General features: G+C 38.2%; 1 protein-coding gene across 1 annotated transcript; it reads right to left on the bottom strand.

Annotated features, from left to right (window-relative positions):
• Nucleotides 1-508: 508 nt before the first annotated feature.
• On the bottom strand, nt 509-18,362 carry gmpr (guanosine monophosphate reductase). Its single transcript, XM_079829822.1, has 9 exons — nt 17,952-18,362; nt 10,633-10,752; nt 10,309-10,392; nt 8,448-8,621; nt 6,331-6,412; nt 6,099-6,205; nt 2,156-2,198; nt 1,645-1,804; nt 509-1,486 (listed from the first exon to the last, which is right to left on the bottom strand). The coding sequence occupies exons 1-9, from the start codon at nt 18,036-18,038 to the stop codon at nt 1,306-1,308; spliced, it is 1,038 nt and encodes a 345-aa protein (XP_079685948.1). The 5' UTR covers nt 18,039-18,362; the 3' UTR covers nt 509-1,305.
• Nucleotides 18,363-18,980: the final 618 nt, after the last annotated feature.

The raw sequence follows: 18,980 nt of genomic DNA, 5'->3' as shown, positions 1-18,980 counted from the left end.
CATAAATATAATTTAGTAACTTAAAATTTTCCATTTTCTTACCAACGTGTGAACGGTACCAGATGGTTAAGCCTAATAGTGAATGCTTTATGAAGAGCAGGATAACATATTCATCCCCATAGTCACACAGCCAAAGCACAACCAAAACAAAGGTCCAAAAGTTACATAGTGTACCTTAAACTGGTTATTTCTATTTTTCTAGTGATAAAGTATGTTTACAAGCCGTTCAATTCATAAGCTTTCATTCAAATTTAAGTTAATTAAAACTACATTCTGATCCCACAATGGGAACCCACTAAAAAAGGTCAGCACCTGACAAAACCCTTCAAGGTTCTATATAGAACCTTTTCTTCTAAGAGTGATACCATTTTGTTCCTATAGACCCATTTTCTACAGTATATAGACTGTTTTTAAGTATGTAGTCAGCCAGTCATTATTCCAAGATAACATCTCTGATCGCATAATTGAACAAAAACGGAAAGGTATTTAGGGCATAAAACAACCACAATTTTCATTCAGATGTTTATTCCTTCATATGTATAATGTTTTACACATAACACATTTAATCATATACCTCATCTAAACTGCACAAGGCATGTTGAAGAAATGAGGTGCAGAAGTTTTCACATTCCTCTGGTCTGATATGACATCCCACCACACCCATTGTACAATCACAAAGGAAGCAGGCCAGCAGAAATAGTTCACAACAGTACACAATGCACCAATCTCTGATCAAATCAGCACAAACTTACAGTACAACACACAGGGGCGAGCATAAAGTGACAGAGGAGATTCTCTGCTGATGTGTTAATTCTTCACAAGCATGCTTTTCTTTCAGTTGCTATACTATACGGAGAGAATGGGTTGCATAGTTAAAAAGAATGAATCGTTTCACACTAGTATTGTCCTGTCAAGAGTCTTGTTGGATGTTTCCTTATTCACCCTCTTGTACAGATGCGACCCCATCGCATACTTTAAAGAACTTAAAGGCTTTAAATGAGCAAAACTGAGCTATGCTGCAACAATGGTTTTCCAAAGAAATGCATACAGCAAAGTTCCTGAGTATCTATGGGTCTGTCTGTATGAGTGTAATAGTGTTTTTGTGTAAGTTAGCTGAATATAAAGAGCACAGAAAACTGGAGAGGGAAGTATGTTTGTGAATGTCTTTTCTCTCCTCTTTATGGTAGACTTATGCGGCTCATTTACAGAAATCCAATTCACCCAAATTTTCATGAGCAGCTGAATATTCCATTACTAGTAATGGTGAATTTGTATCTGTGAGTGTGCATGTTTTTCAGCCTGTGACTAGGTGAACATTTGGCTAGACTGCTGTGTGACTCTGATGAAGGTCGTCCTGCGGCTCAGTTCTTTGAGTTTGGCAGCTCCTACATAGGTGCATGTGGACCGCAAACCGCCCAAGATGTCCCTGATGGTGTAGTCCACGTCACCTTTGTAGGGCACCTGGATCGTCCTGCCCTCTGATGCCCTTGAAATCACATAAACAGATGTACATAAGATGACCTGCAATATCATATCTGCTGCCACACACCTTTTAACTGCCACACATCCTTTAACCAAATGCACTTTAACCCCAAAATGAATAGCAATAAATATGTCCTATAAAATGTATGAAAACATCCTCACCTGTACTCTGCAATCCCTCCGACGTACTTCTTCATGGCAGTGTCCGAACTCATCCCGTAGAACATCTTGAACTTCTTGCCATCTTTCTCAATGACTTCGCCAGCACACTGATCGTGTCCCGCTAACATTCCTCCCAGCATGACAAAATCTGCCCCAGCGCCTAATGTAAATGTATTATTAGATAGATTAAAGGCCTGTTCACACCAAGAACAATAACTTTAAAGTAGGGCTGTCAATCGATTAAAAAAACTAAACAAATGAATCACACATTAATCGCGATTAATCGCACCTAATATTAAAATGTTATTAAATATATTTGTGAAACTGATTCCAACAATATCCTTCCTCTGTGTTGTGGACTCTGCTGTTCTTAGAATGATTTTTAAAAATCATATCATTATCGTACTTGGTGTGAATGGGCCTTAGTAGGACAACAATATATATAACAACTTTTATAATTATGTTTTTACTGTTAGGTGTTAGAAACATGAAACCACTCATCACTGCTCACCAAAAGCTTTGGCAACATCCCCGGGGCAACTGCAACCTCCATCCTAGAGAAAAATAGAAAGCTTTACAAACTCATACCTATATGGGCTGCGTCTGAAATCGCATCTTGATTAGAAGTAATTACTTCACAACCACCAAAAAAAGTATGTTCTATATAGTGTGAATATAATCTGGATGTCCTACATTTGCCATGTTGTCGTTATCATGTGACCTGCCAGTGTCGGTTACGTTGCTTCACTGCCATTCACAAATCTTCTCCCGTGGCCTCATGGGATAGTAAAATGTCCATCGTATACACACTTCGGAATCTCGCCGGAAGAAGTAGGTCATCCGAGTACTTTTTGTCTACTCTTTTATTAGTACTGTGAATTTGGACACACTTCTTTTGTAGGCCTATGCGATTTCGGATACAGCCATGGTTATATAAGCACAGCTGAAAAGCATTGATATAGACCTTAGTCTGGTTAGACGCCATATTGAATTTATTGCGGATGAAAGCTCTGAGGGATAGACTTACAGTCTTTAAAATGGCATGCACTGTATAAAGGTCATAAATCACTTAATTTTGCCAACTCACAACTTTCAGCAGTCCCTTTTATTCCTGTCAAAAATTAAACTGAGGTCCATAGCTCAAATGGTAAAGTGTGGCACTAGCGACGCAAAGAAAAGAAAAAAATGCATAAGCTGATCAAAATTTTTATGTGAATCCAAAGTAAGTTGCTTTGGGCAACTTAGAATATTTTTTATTGTACTGTGTTAAACCTATAAAACAGATTTTATTTATAAATAGATTCACCATTACAACTTTCTCCAGAAAGCTTCTCCATGATTGCTACCAGAACTGTTCAAACTTGTGTCTCAACAAGCTTAGGTGTCCATTAAGGGAAGAAACTACTTCAAAAGTGTTTTGTTTAAAATAAAATAAAATACATTTTAATGCCAACCCCGGAAGAGATAGCATTTTAACATTTCCCAGTTCCATCATAGAAGTCAATGGGTTTTTAAATGGGGTTTTGGTTAAATGCCTAAAATAAGGTCTGTGCTTAACACAATATCAAGATACTTTCACATTTTATTCTACAACAAAACATATATATCACCCCTTTGTGATTGGTTTAAAGCTTTTACTTTTGTCTTTAAAAAATGTGGTTGCTAACAAGTGGCTAAATGGAACAGCAGATGTTGTTGGGGACATTAAACGTAATCATAGTGAATATGGGGCGCCGTTTGTAAAGCGACTCACGCTGAAAATAACAGCAACATTTTGACACATTTAGCTTCAAACAATGTTTAAAAAACTGGTATGAATTTTTGGCGGTCACTTTTTTAGCACATTTACAACAATATTTATCAACTTAGAGATATTTTAAATAGCTAAATCTAAATGTTAAATCTAAATCTAAATGTTAAATCTAAATCTAAATGTTAAATCTAAATCTAAATGTTGAATCTAAATCTAAATGCTAAATCTAAATGTTAAATCTAAATGTTAAATCTAAATGTTACATCTAAATCTAAATGTAAAATCTAAATGTTAAATCTAAATGTTAAATCTAAATACAAAATATAAATATAAATGTTAAATCTAAATGTTAAATCTAAATATAAATGTTGAATCTAAATGTTTCGGGTGAAACTAAATATTTAACTAATATGCAAATTCAGAATGCAGATAACCAGTTTTAACATTTAGATTTAACATTTAGATTTTACATTTAGATTTAGATGTAACATTTAGATTTAACGTTTAGATTTAACATTTAGATTTAGCATTTAGATTTAGATTTAGATTTAACATTTAGATTTAGATTTAACATTTAGATTTAGATTTAACATTTAGATTTAGCATTTAGATTTAGATTTAACATTTAGATTTAACATTTAGATTTAACATTTAGATTTAACATTTAGATTTAGATTTAACATTTAGATTTAGATTTAACATTTAGATTTAACAATTAACATTTAGATTTAACATTTAACATTTAGATTTAACTATTTAAAATATCTCTAAGTTGACAAATATTGTTGTAAATGTGCTAAAAAAGTGACCGCCAAAAATTCACACCAGTTTTTTAAACATTGTTTGAAGCTAAATGTGTCAAAATGTTGCTGTTATTTTCAGCGTGAGCCGCTTTACAAACGGCGCCCATATAGTGAACAGGTTAACTCGTCTACTCAGTAGTTTGCTTTTACAGGCTTAAAGACTGAAAGAGATGCTGACATTGAATTCATGCGACCATAGTCTAACTTACATTTAGCTTTTTACTTCTGCCAATTTTATATAGGCTTCAAAATTCATAAAAGTCGTGCTCAACTGTGAAGATTATCATGATGAACAGAATGTGTAGGAATCAAAAACTTTTGTTGGCTACAATACATATTTTATGCAATAATCCAAAAGCCATTGGAAAGAGAACCAAGGTGATGCCAAACTTCTGGGTTGGCCTACAAAAATAAAACATTAAAGCTGCAGTCCGTAACTTTTTGCGCTCTAGCGGTTAATAAACAGAACTGCATGCGTCTTGCGGAAGAACATTGCAGCCGGAGCTACTTCTCTCTGTTTATGTCTATGGCGAGTCATGCAGGGACTGTGCTCCTCCGCAGCGGTTACTACCAGTCTGGTCTGAAATAGTCCCAATATAAACACTTATTATAAGTGTACCATAATGATTCAGGGTAAGACAAAAACACGGTTTGGAAAATGGATTCATGTTGTACATTCTCATTATATATTTTTTGTAAATCTCGAACACAAAAAAAGTTACGGACAGCAGCTTTAACTAAAAAGGAGCACAGGTCTGGGCTGCGTTTAAGTCAAATTTTTTATACCCTTCCCTCGCTAACTTCCTCTGTCTCATTCACTCGGATGTACGTTATTGCTTACATTGCATGAGTGCCCACTACTGGCGGAACCCCAATGAGTTTAAATGGAACGCCCTAAGCCCTTAAATCACTTGGAATCCGCAATGGAGCGTATTTATTTTTTCGTTATTTCCTTAGGAATAGGTTTTACATACCATTTTATAGGCCTGTATGTATGCTTGGGCTGTTGGGAAAATATAAAAATGTACACAAAAGAAAATAACAACAATATAATAAACTATAACAGTCAGCTTAAGGTAGCTACAAGTATTATGCGGTTAAATGGCAAAACTCCAATTTCATATACTAAAATTGTGTTGAGTGGGAGTATATATAGTGTGAGCCGCTGTGACGTCACAATCATGTCACGTTGTGATCTATGGATCTGCATGAAGTGTACATATTGAGTAGACTTGCTCCCTCAGTCAAAATTGAGGGGTTGAGGGTCTGTCTAAATAAACTCCCCTCGCCCCCTTGACGAAGTTGAACGCACTTCAAAATGGCGACAGGGATTCCTCCGAGGGGAAGTGCTTAGTTTGCGAGTGTATGTCTAAAAGTGGAGTTAAACGCAGCCCTGGTTTTGTGCTAATGAAGCCTTTGAGCCTTTCTGATGGGAAACTGACAAGGTAGGGAAACACTGGAATATAATTGAGGATGCTGCCCCCTTGTGGTAATGTGATGTCACTTGTATGTAGGTTCCCGTCCTGCCAATCTATGCATTGCATTTAAAGGGATAGTTCATCAAAATATGACAATTTTGTCATAATTTACTCACCCGCATGTTGTTCCAAACCTGTGTGCGTTTCTTTATTCTGTTGAACATGAAATTAGTTATTTTAAAGAATGTTGGGAACCAGAAAGTTGACGGCACTCATTGACTTCCATAGTAGGAAAAAAAATTACTATGGAAGCCAATGGGGGCCGTCAACTGTCTGGTTATAAACATTCTTTAAAATATCTTCTTTTGTGTTGAACAGATAAAAGAAACACATACAGGTTTGGAACAACATGAGGGTCCCTGAACTATCCCTTTAAGGATGGCCTTCTGCTAACCATGATAGCCATTTAAAGAGACTCACAGATATGATGTGTCCTTTCAGTCCATGGGCCGAGTCAGCACACTCAATAACAGCACTCAGTTGAGGATAACCCACACCGGTCTTAATGCGTGTGGTGCAAACAGAACCTGAAGATCACAGTGTTGTCAAACATCATTAACATGCTCCAGATCAAGACATATGTAATTTAATATGAAGGAAGATTATCTATTAATAAATATGTATTACAGTGTTGGGAAATCTAATCGGATACCTGGCCCAATGCCCACTTTAATGATATCAGCTCCAGACAGAATGAGTTCCTCCACCATCTCTCCTGTCACCACATTTCCCGCCTAAATGATCAAGATCATTGTGTTATATGACATTTGTATTTCCACAATACAAAATAAATGTACGGTGGCTAGACAAAGTATGTGAACCACCTGCCGAATCTGTGAAAATGTGAATAATTTTAAAGGTCCTGTTCTTCGTGATCCCATTTTTCAAACTTTAGTTAGTGTGTAATGTTGCTGTTAGAGCATAAATAATACCTGTAAAATTATAAAGCTCAAAGTTCAATGCCAAGCGAGATATTTTATTTGACAGAAGTTCCCTTTCAAAGCCTACAGCGAACGGCCGGTTTGGACTACATCCCTGTACATCCTGCTTTAATTACGTCAGTAGAGCAGTATGTCGACTAACCTCCGCCCACAAGAATACGCGAAAAAGGGGGCGTGGTCTTGTTGCTCCCTCGTGGAGAAGAGGAAGTGTTGCGTTCGGTTCGGTTGCGTTTGTCGCCATGTCGTTCAGACGCTGTTATTTTCATCCCGGAGTCAAATCACCTTTGTTTGGCCTTCAGGGGCTGTAGTTTGAGCGCGTTCATCTCCCCGTTATGGTAAGAGACTTGACCTTTCCGGGCAACGTGAGCTAAGCTGCTGTCGAATCACAACACGGGAACCGCTGTCACAATCAGAACTCGTTACGTATTTCTGAAGGAGGGACTTCATAGAACGAGGAAATTCTCAGGCCGTTTTGAGGACAGTGAAAACAGCAGTATACAGATAAGTAAATTGTGTGAAAAATACTGTGTTTTTTTACACATGAAACATGAAAACATGTTATATTGCACACTGTAAACACAATCAAAGCTTCAAAAAAACACGAAAAATGGGACCTTTAACTAAATAAAAAATATCATACAAAATGCATGTTATTTTTTATTTAGTACTGTCCTGAATAAGATATTTTACATAAAAAACGTTATAGTCCACAAGACAACAAAATAGCTGAATTTATTAAAATGACCTCGTTCAAACGTTTATGAACCATTAATTCTCAATACTGTGTCGTTCCCTGGATGATCCACGGCTGTTTGTTTGTTTTGTGATGGTTGTTTATGAGTCCCTTGTTTGTCTTGAGCAGTTAAACTGCCCAATGTTCTTCTCCAGGTCCTGCACATTCTTCGGTTTTCCAGCAACTTTTGCATATGAACCCTCTCCAGCAGTGACTGTATGATTTTTAGATCCACCTTGTCACATTGAGGACAATTGAAGGACTCAAACACAACTATTAAAAAAAGGTTGAAACATTCACTGATGCTCCAGAAGGAAACACGGTGCATTAAGAGCAGGGGGGTGAAAACTTATTGAATTTGAAGATCAAGGTAAATTGTACTCAATTTGTCTTCTGGGAAACATGCAAGTATCTTCTGTTGCTTCTGAAGGGCAGTACTCAATGGGAACAAAAAAAAGATATTTAAACAAAACAAGAAACATTTGGACATCTTCATCCTGCTCAAAAGTTTTCACCCCAGCTCTTAATGCATAATGTTTCCTTCTGGAGCATCAGTGAATGTTTCAACCTTTTTTAGTAGTTGTGTTTGAGTCACTCAATTGTCCTCAGTGTGAAAAGATGAATCTCAAAATCATACAGTCCCTGCTGGAGAGGGTTCAAATATGCAAAAGATGCTGGAAAACTGAAGAATGTGCAGGACCTGGAGGATTTTTCTGAAGAACATTGGGCAGTTTAACTGCTCAAGACAAAAAAGGGACTCATGAACAACCATCACAACAAAACAAAAAAAACAGCCGTGGGTCATCCAGGGAACGACACAGTATTAAGTATAAATAGTTCATAAACTTTTGAACGGTGTTATTTTAATAAATTCAGCTAATTTTTTGTCTTGTGGACTATATGTAAACATTTTTTATGTTTAATATCTTATTCAGGACAGTACTAAATCAAAAATAACATGCATTTTGTATGATCTCTTTTATTTAGTTTAAATTATTCACATGTTCACAGATTCTGCAAGTGGTTCACATACTTTTTCTTGCCACTGTATATTTATATGATGCTTGTAATATCATGTTTGGGCAAAAATCTCACCATGATGGTGTGCTTAGGAAACTTTTCCCGAACTTTTTTTACAAACTCCACAAAGTGCTCTGAGTAGCCATTGGCCACATCCAGGCAGATGTACTGGATGAGAGGAATGGCCTCCAGGATGCTGGACAGCTTCTCCAGATCCGCCACTCCACTGCCTGAGCTGGCCGCGACATGCTGAGGATGAGACAGTAGATGCTTAAAGGATTAGTTCACTTTTAGATAAACTTTTGCTGATAATTTACTCACCCCCATGCCATCCAAGATGTCCATGTCTTTCTTTCAGCAGTCGAAAAGAAATTACGTTTTTTGATGAAAACTTTCCAGGATTTTTCTCCATATAATGGACTTCAATTGGCTCCAAACGGTTCAAGGTCCAAATGACAGTTTCAGTTCAGCTTCAAAGGGCTTTAAACGATACCAGACGATGAATAAGGGTCTTATCTAGCGAAACGATCAGTTTCTGCGAGAAACCGAGCAGTATTTATGCTATTATTTTACCACTTATCAGACGGACGTGATCATCTCTGAGCTCCGCCATAACTTGTATTTTGACCTAAGTGAGGTCAAAATACGAGCCTGGTCATAGATGTATAATTAGATGTCTCATTAGCGCTTGCACGGATCAGTAAAACGAAGCATCTACGATCGATATATCTATGACCAGGCTTGTATTTTGACCTCACTTAGCGGAAGTTATGGCGGAGCTCAGAGATGATCACGTTCGTCTTATAAGAGGTAAAATAATAGCATAAATACTGCTCGGTTTCTCGCAGAAACGGATCGTTTCGCTAGATAAAACCCTTATTCATCGTTTGGTATCGCTTAAAGCCCTTTTAAGCTGTACTGAAACTGTCATTTGGACCTTGAACCGTTTGGGGCCCATTGAAGTCCATTATATGGAGAACAATCCTGGAATGTTTTCATCAAAAAACTTAATTTATTTTCGATTGAAGAAAGAAAGACATGGATATCTTGGATGACATGGGGATGAGTAAATTATCCGCAAACGTTTATTTAAAAGTGAACTAATCCTTTAAGGCTTCACAGCAGGAACTTTGTGGAGAAATATGGAATTAGCCGTCTAGAAAGCTAAATGTGTGATGCGCTAAATGTGCTAAAAGTTATGTGTTAATATGGACGCTTGTTTCCATTCATTTAAAAGATAATTGCGACTTTTTTTCAGAATTGTGAGACATAAAGTTGGAATTGCGAGTTATAATGTCAGAATTGCAAGATATAAACTCAATGTTATAAATATAAACAAAATTTCGAGTTCATATCTCGCAATTCTGGCTTTTTTTCTCGCATTTGCTAGTTTATAGTATCTTGCAATTCTGAATTTTTTCTCGCTTTTGCCAGTTTATATCTGGCAATTCTGACTTTATAACACGGAATTGCAAAAGTTAACATTTTGAGTTTATATCGTAATTGTGAGAAAAAATTTCAGAGATAAAAAGTCGCAATTATCTTTTTTTATTCAGTGATGGAAACAAGTTTCCATAGTGTTCGTCTGGTTATTATATAAACATTTGAAGTCTGAAAGGATGCATGCCTTGTTTCTAATGTTTCTAATGTAAGTTATTATGTGTCTGCTAGGCAGTTGCTTAGCTGTTGCGAGTTGCTTGGTGGTAGCAAGGGTATTTTGGCAGATTACTATGGCGTTACCAGGTTAATAGCTGGGGGATGCTAGGCCTTTTAGTCATTAAATGTGGCTTCTATGATGTTGCTAGTGTTCAGAAGGGATGTATGCCTTGCTAGATATGTTGCTAATGTTCAGTGTGATTGGGCAGTTGATAGACTATACCATTTAATGAAACTGCTTTTGATTAAGCAAGGCAAGAAAGTATTTTTGTCCATTCACCTCAAGGCACTCAGGATGACTGGCAGCAAAAGTCTTCCACTCCTCCAGGGAGTAGTGCTTCTGGATGGCTGTGAAGAGAGTGTGCTGAAAGACAGAGCAGGGAAATGCCTAAGAGGCCAGCAAGCGTCTGGCTCCGAGACAGACAGAAATATAAGAGCCTCTTGATCCCAGTGCATGGAAACAGGACACAGCTAATTATGTTTCAGTGAGATCTTGATAATCACAGAGATTAAACATAGTAAAACAAGACTTTTCCGGGGTTATATTTCAGACGTAGGTGCTGTGTTTCTTCACTTAGTGTGCTTTGTTTAAAGAAGCACTCACCTTGCTGAGCACCTGTGCCATCTCAAACGTGCCGGTGGTGTCCATGTTAGCAGCGATGATTGGGATGCCATTGTATGTCTGCTTTGAGTTCCGGAATGTGAAGGTCCTCTGCAGGTCAACCTTCAAGAACAAAATATAAGGAGGAAATTACTTTTCAAACATACAAACTTTACATGTGACAGTCTGAAGAGTCTCGTTTTAATGGATAAGCCCATAATCAACCCAAACATCCTGTGTGTGTTCCATATCCTACTCTCCTGTCCCTGTAACCCATCCAAGCATGCACTCAAGATATCACAACTGAAAGATATTAAGACCCATCTAACGTTCACATATCTAACAACTGAGCTGGAGTCATTCTCCATGTCTAGTGTATGTTAAATGCAGTGTAAATGTTAGTGTGCAGTGCTTTCTATGAATAAAATGAGTGTCATAAAAGTCTGTTCTAGTTTGAGATTTGAATCAAAACATAAAGTATATTGATATATTACACAAGAGTGAGGCAAGTAGTCATATTACATACAGTCACTGCATGCCTTTGCAGTTCGGAGGCCTGTTTCAAATAAATAGTTGGAGAAACAGTTGGCTCAATGAGCTTGCTCATGTGATATTGCTTATACAGCACTTATACAGAGACATTGTTCACAATTTCTTGGATTTTTGGGGCATTTTGATTCATTTTGGTGGCATTTTTGCCCCAATTCCCCATTAATTTCAGACCCAAGTGTGTGCGTGATGTGATGGCATGGGCGGGGCTTTTTTTTCCAGGCACAAGTGGAGGAGCCTTCTTTTGCGAGGCCCATTTCAAATGCCGCTACTGCATACAGTATATATATTTCTCATGCTTTTTCTGATTAAGATCCATAATCTGGTTAGCCTTGAGTCTGAGAAATATGTTTACACTCCACAGCCATTGGATTATTCCTGTACATGTAGTCAGCATATTCAGAATAAAGACATTCACATTCAATGGATATTCTTTTTTTTCCCAGCCATTAAATATTTTAAGCACCTGATAACCGGTATGCTGAACTAATAATCAGAAGTAGTTATTGTTTTGATTCTGCTGTTGTCATTATATCTGCTCTTTTGTTGAAATGAAACCTTCAATAGCTTGATACAATTGTCTGTAATACACCCCTTTGTTTGCACGTTCAGATAAATATTAATGTTCAGTGGATATTTTGAATAAGTTGTTATATGACCCAAAATTCATATTAATTGTATTAGATTAGTCACATTCCAGCTATAGCTATTATTAAAATGGAATATTGACTTCTGACTTCAGGTAAATATGTTTACTTGACATTTACACTACTTGTTTTGTGTGATTGTTTTTGTTTTTTATTAAATAAGTACTGTTACTGTTTGTGCATTAACATGTGTATACACCAATGCTTGAGATTACTCTACTCTGATTGACAAGATGCATCTATGCACTGTTGTTATTATTTGTTTTTTTTTTGTAGTATTTAAATTCATTTGATGGGTCAGATTCAATGTAACAAGGGGAACTAAAATGTTTAGGTGTTTATAATGATTGTAAAAGTTTTTATTATTTTTATGGTATCTATTATTTGTATGGCATTTAACATTATTTCTGAGTGTAATAATAAATAGTGGCTTATACACTGATGCAACTCATCTATTAATTTTCCCTCAACAATGCAAAAAATGACCTAGTGTGACTTTTCAGTTAGGTACAACTTACTTTTTGGAAAATACGTTCGATTTCAAAATGTTTTAAAATAGTAGTTAAAATAGTTAAAACTGCTTTTACTGTATTTCAGATCAAATCAATGAAGCCCTGGCGAGTGCAAGAAGCTTGTTTAAAAACATTTAAAACAACACAAACTTTTAAATGGTAGTATACACCAATCTTGCATAACATATGACATACAGTCACCTAAAGGATTATTAGGAACACCATACTAATACTGTGTGACCCCCTTTCGCCTTCAGAACTGCCTTAATTCTACGTGGCATTGAATCAACAAGGTGCTGAAAGCATTCTTTAGAAATGTTGGCCCATATTGATAGGATAGCATCTTGCAGTTGATGGAGATTTGTGGGATGCACATCCAGGGCACGAAGCTCCCGTTCCACCACATCCCAAAGATACTCTATTGGGTTGAGATCTGGTGACTGTGGGGGCCATTTTAGTTCAGTGAACTCATTGTCATGTTCAAGAAACCAATTTGAAAATATTCGAGCTTTGTGACATGGTGCATTATCCTGCTGGAAGTAGCCATCAGAGGATGGGTACATGGTGGTCATAAAGGGATGGACATGGTCAGAAACAATGCTCAGGTAGGCCGTGGCATTTAAACGATCCCCAATTGGCACTAAGGGGCCTAAAGTGTGCCAAGAAAACATCCCCCACACCATTACACCACCACCACCAGCCTGCACAGTGGTAACAAGGCATGATGGATCCATGTTCTCATTCTGTTTACGCCAAATTCTGAGACTTCCATCTGAATGTCTCAACAGAAATCGAGACTCATCAGACCAGGCAACATTTTTCCAGTCTTCAACTGTCCAATTTTGGTAAGCTCATGCAAATTGTAGCCTCTTTTTCCTATTTGTAGTGTAGATGAGTGGTACCCGGTGGGGTCTTCTGCTGTTGTATCCCATCCGCCTCAAGGTTGTGCGTGTTGTGGCTTCACAAATGCTTTTCTGCATACCTCGGTTGTAACGAGTGGTTATTTCAGTCAAAGTTGCTCTTCTATCAGCTTGAATCAGTCGGCCCATTCTCCTCTGACCTCTAGCATCAACAAGGCATTTTCGCCCACAGGACTGCCGCATACTGGATGTTTTTCCCTTTTCACACCATTCTTTGTAAACCCTAGAAATGGTTGTGCGTGAAAATCCCAGTAACTGAGCAGATTGTGAAATGAAATACTCAGACCGGCTCGTCTGGCACCAACAACCATGCCACGCTCAAAATTGCTTAAATCACCTTTCTTTCCCATTCTGACATTCAGTTTGGAGTTCAGGATTGTCTTGACCAGGACCACACCCCTAAATGCATTGAAGCAACTGCCATGTGATTGGTTGATTAGATAATTGCATTAATGAGAAATTGAACAGGTGTTCCTAATAATCCTTTAGGTGAGTGTATATTATATTATTATCCTAATATTGTGTTGGTCCCCCTTTTGCTGCCAAAACAGCCCTGACCCGTTGAGGCATGGACTCCACTAGACCCCTGACGGTGTGCTGTGGTATCTGGCACTAAGATGTTAGCAGCAAACCCTTTAAGTCCTGTAAGTTGCGAGGTGGGGCCTCAATGGATCAGACTTGTTTGTTCAGCACATCCCACAGATGCTCGATTGGATTGAGATCTGGGGAATTTGGAGGCCAAGTCAACACCTCAAACTCGTTGATGTGCTCCTCAAACCATTCCTGAATGTGTTCCCCATGTAAGCGATGCACACGCACCCGGCCATCCTCATGATGTAAAAGAAAACGTGATTCATCAGACCAGGCCACCTTCTTCCATTGCTCCGTTTTTCCAGTTCTGATGCTCACGTGCCCACTGTTGGCGCTTTTGGCAGTGGACAGGGGTCAGCATGGGCACTACAGCCCCATTCGCAACAAACTGTGATGCACTGTGTATTCTGACCAAGCCTGCAGCACTCCTCTCAGAAACTGAAGCCTCCATGCCTCGATCGCCCCCAGGTGGTTGGTCCCAGTATAGCTCATAAACCCCACCTCTCCATGTATTACAATGGACGCGAGACAAACTAAAAAAATAAATTACACTTCAAATAATTGTTTCCTAAAGATGGTTTCTGTCATGTTAGGCAGTTTTCATCACGATGATTTCATTTCAAGTGTTCGTTTTTTAAATAAGTTTAGTTTTAGTTAGTTATTTGATGCTATAAAAACTGGGGGTGTGAAGTCATGATTGACAGCTGAGCTTGACGGCTTCTCTGGGGGAAGTTGCCATTGAGGCACTAGCGGACTTTTTTCTGGATTTTTGGGAGGAGATTGGAGCTTTAGCTTTAATTTCTACATTTCCATAACTGTTTATTTCACACCAACATAATGAATTGTTCTGCATCTGTGCGAGTGTGGGCGGGCTTTTGATAATCGCGCCTCTACTTCCTGCTCTCTACTGTACAACTCCGGTCCCAAGATCACTACTGCGCAGACTCGGTCCCAAATCTGCGCAAGATGTCAGCGCCCATGTGCGGGCCTCCGAAAGCTTCAACTCTCGTCAACGGAAGTCAATGAAGTCGTCCATATTTTTTTTACGGCCTATGATTCTGACCCCTTCATATCAGAACCTCTTGAGCAATTTGAGCTACAGTAGCTTGTCTGTTTGATCGGACCACACGGGCCAGCCTTCGTTCCCCACGTGCATCAATGAACCTTGGCCGCCCATGACCCTGTTGCTGGTTCACCACTGTTCCTTCCTTGGACCACTTTTGATAGATACTGACCCCACAAGAGCTGCAGTTTTGAAGATGCTCTGACCCAGTCTTCTTGCCATTACAAATTGGCTCTTGTCAAACTCGCTCAATTCCTTACGCTTGCCCATTTTTCCTGCTTCTAACACATCAACTTTGAGGACAAAATGTTCACTTGCTGCCTAATATATCCCACCCACTAACAGGTGCCGTGATGAAGAGATAATCAGTGTTATTCACTTCATCTGTCATATTATGCCTGATTGGTGTATATATAATAAGAATATGACCAAATTCTGATTAATATCATCATCCACAGCATTGTGGTGAGCTTAAGATTTTTGCTGAATCATTTATAGGTTTGTCAGCATGAGAAAAAATATATTGCAAACTGATATGCACAGAAGCTCGCTCGCTCTCTCTCTCTCTCACACACACACATACACGGACGCACAGACGTTCTCAGGTTCTCCGAATCAGTTCTCGGTCATTTCCAGTTCCAGTAACTGCTGCAGTCCCATCAGTCACACTACACCAGGGCCGTGCAGAGAGTTCTTCAGAGGCAGGGGCTCAAATGTAAAAAAGGGGCAATATGTAGCCTAAATATATATATATTAGGGGTGTAACGGTACACAAAACTGACGGTTCGGTAAGTACCTCGGTTTTGAAGTCACGGTTCGGTACGGATTAGGTACAGCAGTTTTACAAAATTGCTTTTTATTCATTTTTATTCAACAGTGGTTTAATGGGAAAAAAAATGTGTCTGTCCTTAAATGAATTCAGTTATAACTCAAAGTTTCTTAAAGATAATGCTGTAAACTATATAGGGAGCCCTTACATATTAAAGATTAACAACAGAGCCCAAACTATTAGCCTAAATTCATTTGCTATTTATTTTTAGATATAATAATCAACACTCATAAGCTTCACATAAGGCAGTTTTTGCATTAATATCTAAATCTAATTATTATTATTTTTTCTCCAACTTGTTGAAATATAATCATTTAGTGGCTGTAATTTTCATGACAGGTTTATTTAAACATACATTAAATAAACAAGACATCACTAACAGGGTAAGTGGTATATAATGAATATATATAGGCTAATATAACGAATATATAGGCTAATATAGAGCATGTATTTAGTGAAAGAGTTAATCTCTCTAGTGAACTCACAGCTGTGGACACTGAATGACTTCTGAGGTAAATGTGATTCTACATGACATTGTTTGTTTACAAGCTGTTTTATTGTCTTTCCGCGGTTTAAACACCGATGGAGCGATTACACAACATATGATACGTTTCAGTAAGTTGTAATGTATCCTCAACATACCTTTAGATATTCATTTCTTTAGGAAGAGATGATCGCGTTCACTCGCGCTGCCGCTTGAAGTTGAAATTATACGCGTATATCTGTCACGTCACATAATAGAGCGTTAAAATGGCATGTATCGTTTGAATTTCGTGATAAAATGGACTGAATACTTAATATGTTCGTGTGGGAACTCGGATTGAAGTGTGTTCCGCGCTTTAAACAAGCCGACTGTTAACTGTTATAGATTACATTCATAACCGTTCGGTACACGCGCGCACCGTACCGAAAGCCTGAAACGTTAGTTCGTCTGTCCATGTAGTTTTCAACCGATTTATGAATAAGAACAGAAAATTACCGCTCCACTTCACATGCCCAATGGAATTTGAACTTGCTTTGCGAGATCACGATTGGTTGGTGTATATACATGACAAACGGGCATTGAATTGTGTAATACTTTAAAATATATAATATATAGATTTGTAATTAAATCAACACATTAGCTCTGATTATGGATGAAAAAAAGGCTATTGGTTTACTTTTTTTCCGTAAGTCCACACGCTCTCTGAAAGGACCATATTTGGCTCGAGAGCCGCTTCCGAACAGAGGAAAATCAGCAATCAATCAAAACGCACGCAACCCATAGCAACGCGTTATGGCAACGCCTCAACAGAAATTGTCCGACTTTTGAGCCGTTCGTTACTATTGTATACATTGTCATCAATGTCATGTTATAATAATCACATTTATTTAGTTTTATTGACCACGATAATATCATTGATATTTGTCTGAGAGGGGCACTTTTGATTCATTTTGAAAAAGGGCAGGGGCTCGAGCACCCAAAGCCCTGACCGGCACTTTACGTCATCCTGCAGTGAAAATCTCCCCTGAATTCATCAGCCAGGACAACAATAGGAAAAATGAGCAGAATGTGCAGTAGATGATCCATGTTGTAAACCTGCCAGATTACCATGTGGATTTTGAAAGCAGCTGTTTAACTGAGAAAGCTCCACGTTAACTGGAACAAAAGGATGTCTGGGTGAAATGTGAAAGAATTACAGGGGCCATCACAGCAGAGCAAAGGTTTTTATCAGCCAAATGTTTGGAAGATAGGGCACTTCATATGTGTAGATGATGTTTTGATTATGTATTGTTGGTTGGACCTAGTGTGGCCAAGAGTAACACCACAGTGGAAACTGCTTCTATTGTAGGCATTGCTCAGTCCTATTTTTAAACATGTTTTCAAAGCACCAGCGCTCCGGTTGCTTTTGCTTATCCTGGTCAGTCGACCCTGAAAACCACTGGACTTGTTTCAAGACACATCAACGCCACGAAATAAAGAGAAGCCAATACATTCTGGAGCACTGATCAAGCTTGATAAACCACCACCACTGGTTGACGCTTAAACATGGGCTCCATAAAAACCAGCTCTGCCAGATGAACTTCATCAAGGTCATCCTAATGTTTCATTCTTTGCCACTCTCAACACGCAGCTCCCCTCAGTTTAAATGAATATTTCAGGTATAACAAGACAAGTTGTGCCAGTGGCACAAATTTCTTTGAACAGAGACAGCAAGCAGATGTTCTTACCTCAGACCTGCTCTTCAGACTGCTCCTCTTTGGTCTGAAAAGGACATCTTTGAAGTCCAGTTTGAGGTCAACATCCACCCGGGGCATATTGACAGGCCTGAGAGTGGATGAGAATCTCCTGAGATGGGCTGGTGCAGTCACTTGTCCAGAGCTCCAGGCACCAAACCCGAACCGGCAGAAGAACAGCGTATTTATAGTGTAGAAAGGGCCGTCACAGCCCAGGCCCCCATGGCTTTATTTGGCAAGGCCTGTACGTGCTCTCCTTCCCTCTCTCTCCTCTCTCCATTTCCCCCCTCCGCATGCATTCAGTCTAGAGTGGCAGCAGCAGTAGCAGTGATAAAAGGGTTTCCTATGGCTGTCTGACACACATAAACACACGCGCAGTCACTGCAGCTCAGCACTGCAGTATGTGCACAGAGCTCTGCTGTCCAGTGGAGGTATTGCTCCTCTGAATCAATGAGTGGACTCATGGGAAATGAGAGAGAGAGAGAGGGAGGGATGAAGTAGTGATGAAGGAGATGAAATACATTCTTACTTGTCCTTTTTTGGTGTTGTCCAATACAGAAATCATGGGCAAGTGACCCTTAAAAAAGCATAAAGATTGCTGCTATAATATATATATATATATATATATATATATATATATATATATATATATATATATATATATATATATATATATATATATATATATATATATATATATATATATATATAACTGCCATTTAACACATTCAACGATTTTCATATATTGCTGCCATTTTATATAAAGCATAAAGCATACACTACTGTTCTGCAAAGACACGATAAAATGATCAAAAGTGACAGTAAAGACATTGATAATGTTACAAAATATTTATATTTCACATAAATGCTACTGTTTTTAACATTGATAAGAATAAGAAATGTTTCTTGAACACCAAATGAGCATAATTTCTGAAGGATCATGTGACACTGAAGACCAGAGTAATCACAAGAATAAAAAATTACAAGTTAAATTATATTTAAATAGAAAACCGTTATTTTAAA

The sequence above is a fragment of the Gobio gobio genome (assembly GCF_949357685.1).
Source record: "Gobio gobio genome assembly, chromosome: 11".
Taxonomy (NCBI): Eukaryota; Metazoa; Chordata; class Actinopteri; order Cypriniformes; family Gobionidae; genus Gobio; species Gobio gobio.
The sequence above is the reverse complement of the archived record's forward strand: the minus strand, read 5'-3'. Positions and strand labels throughout refer to the sequence as shown.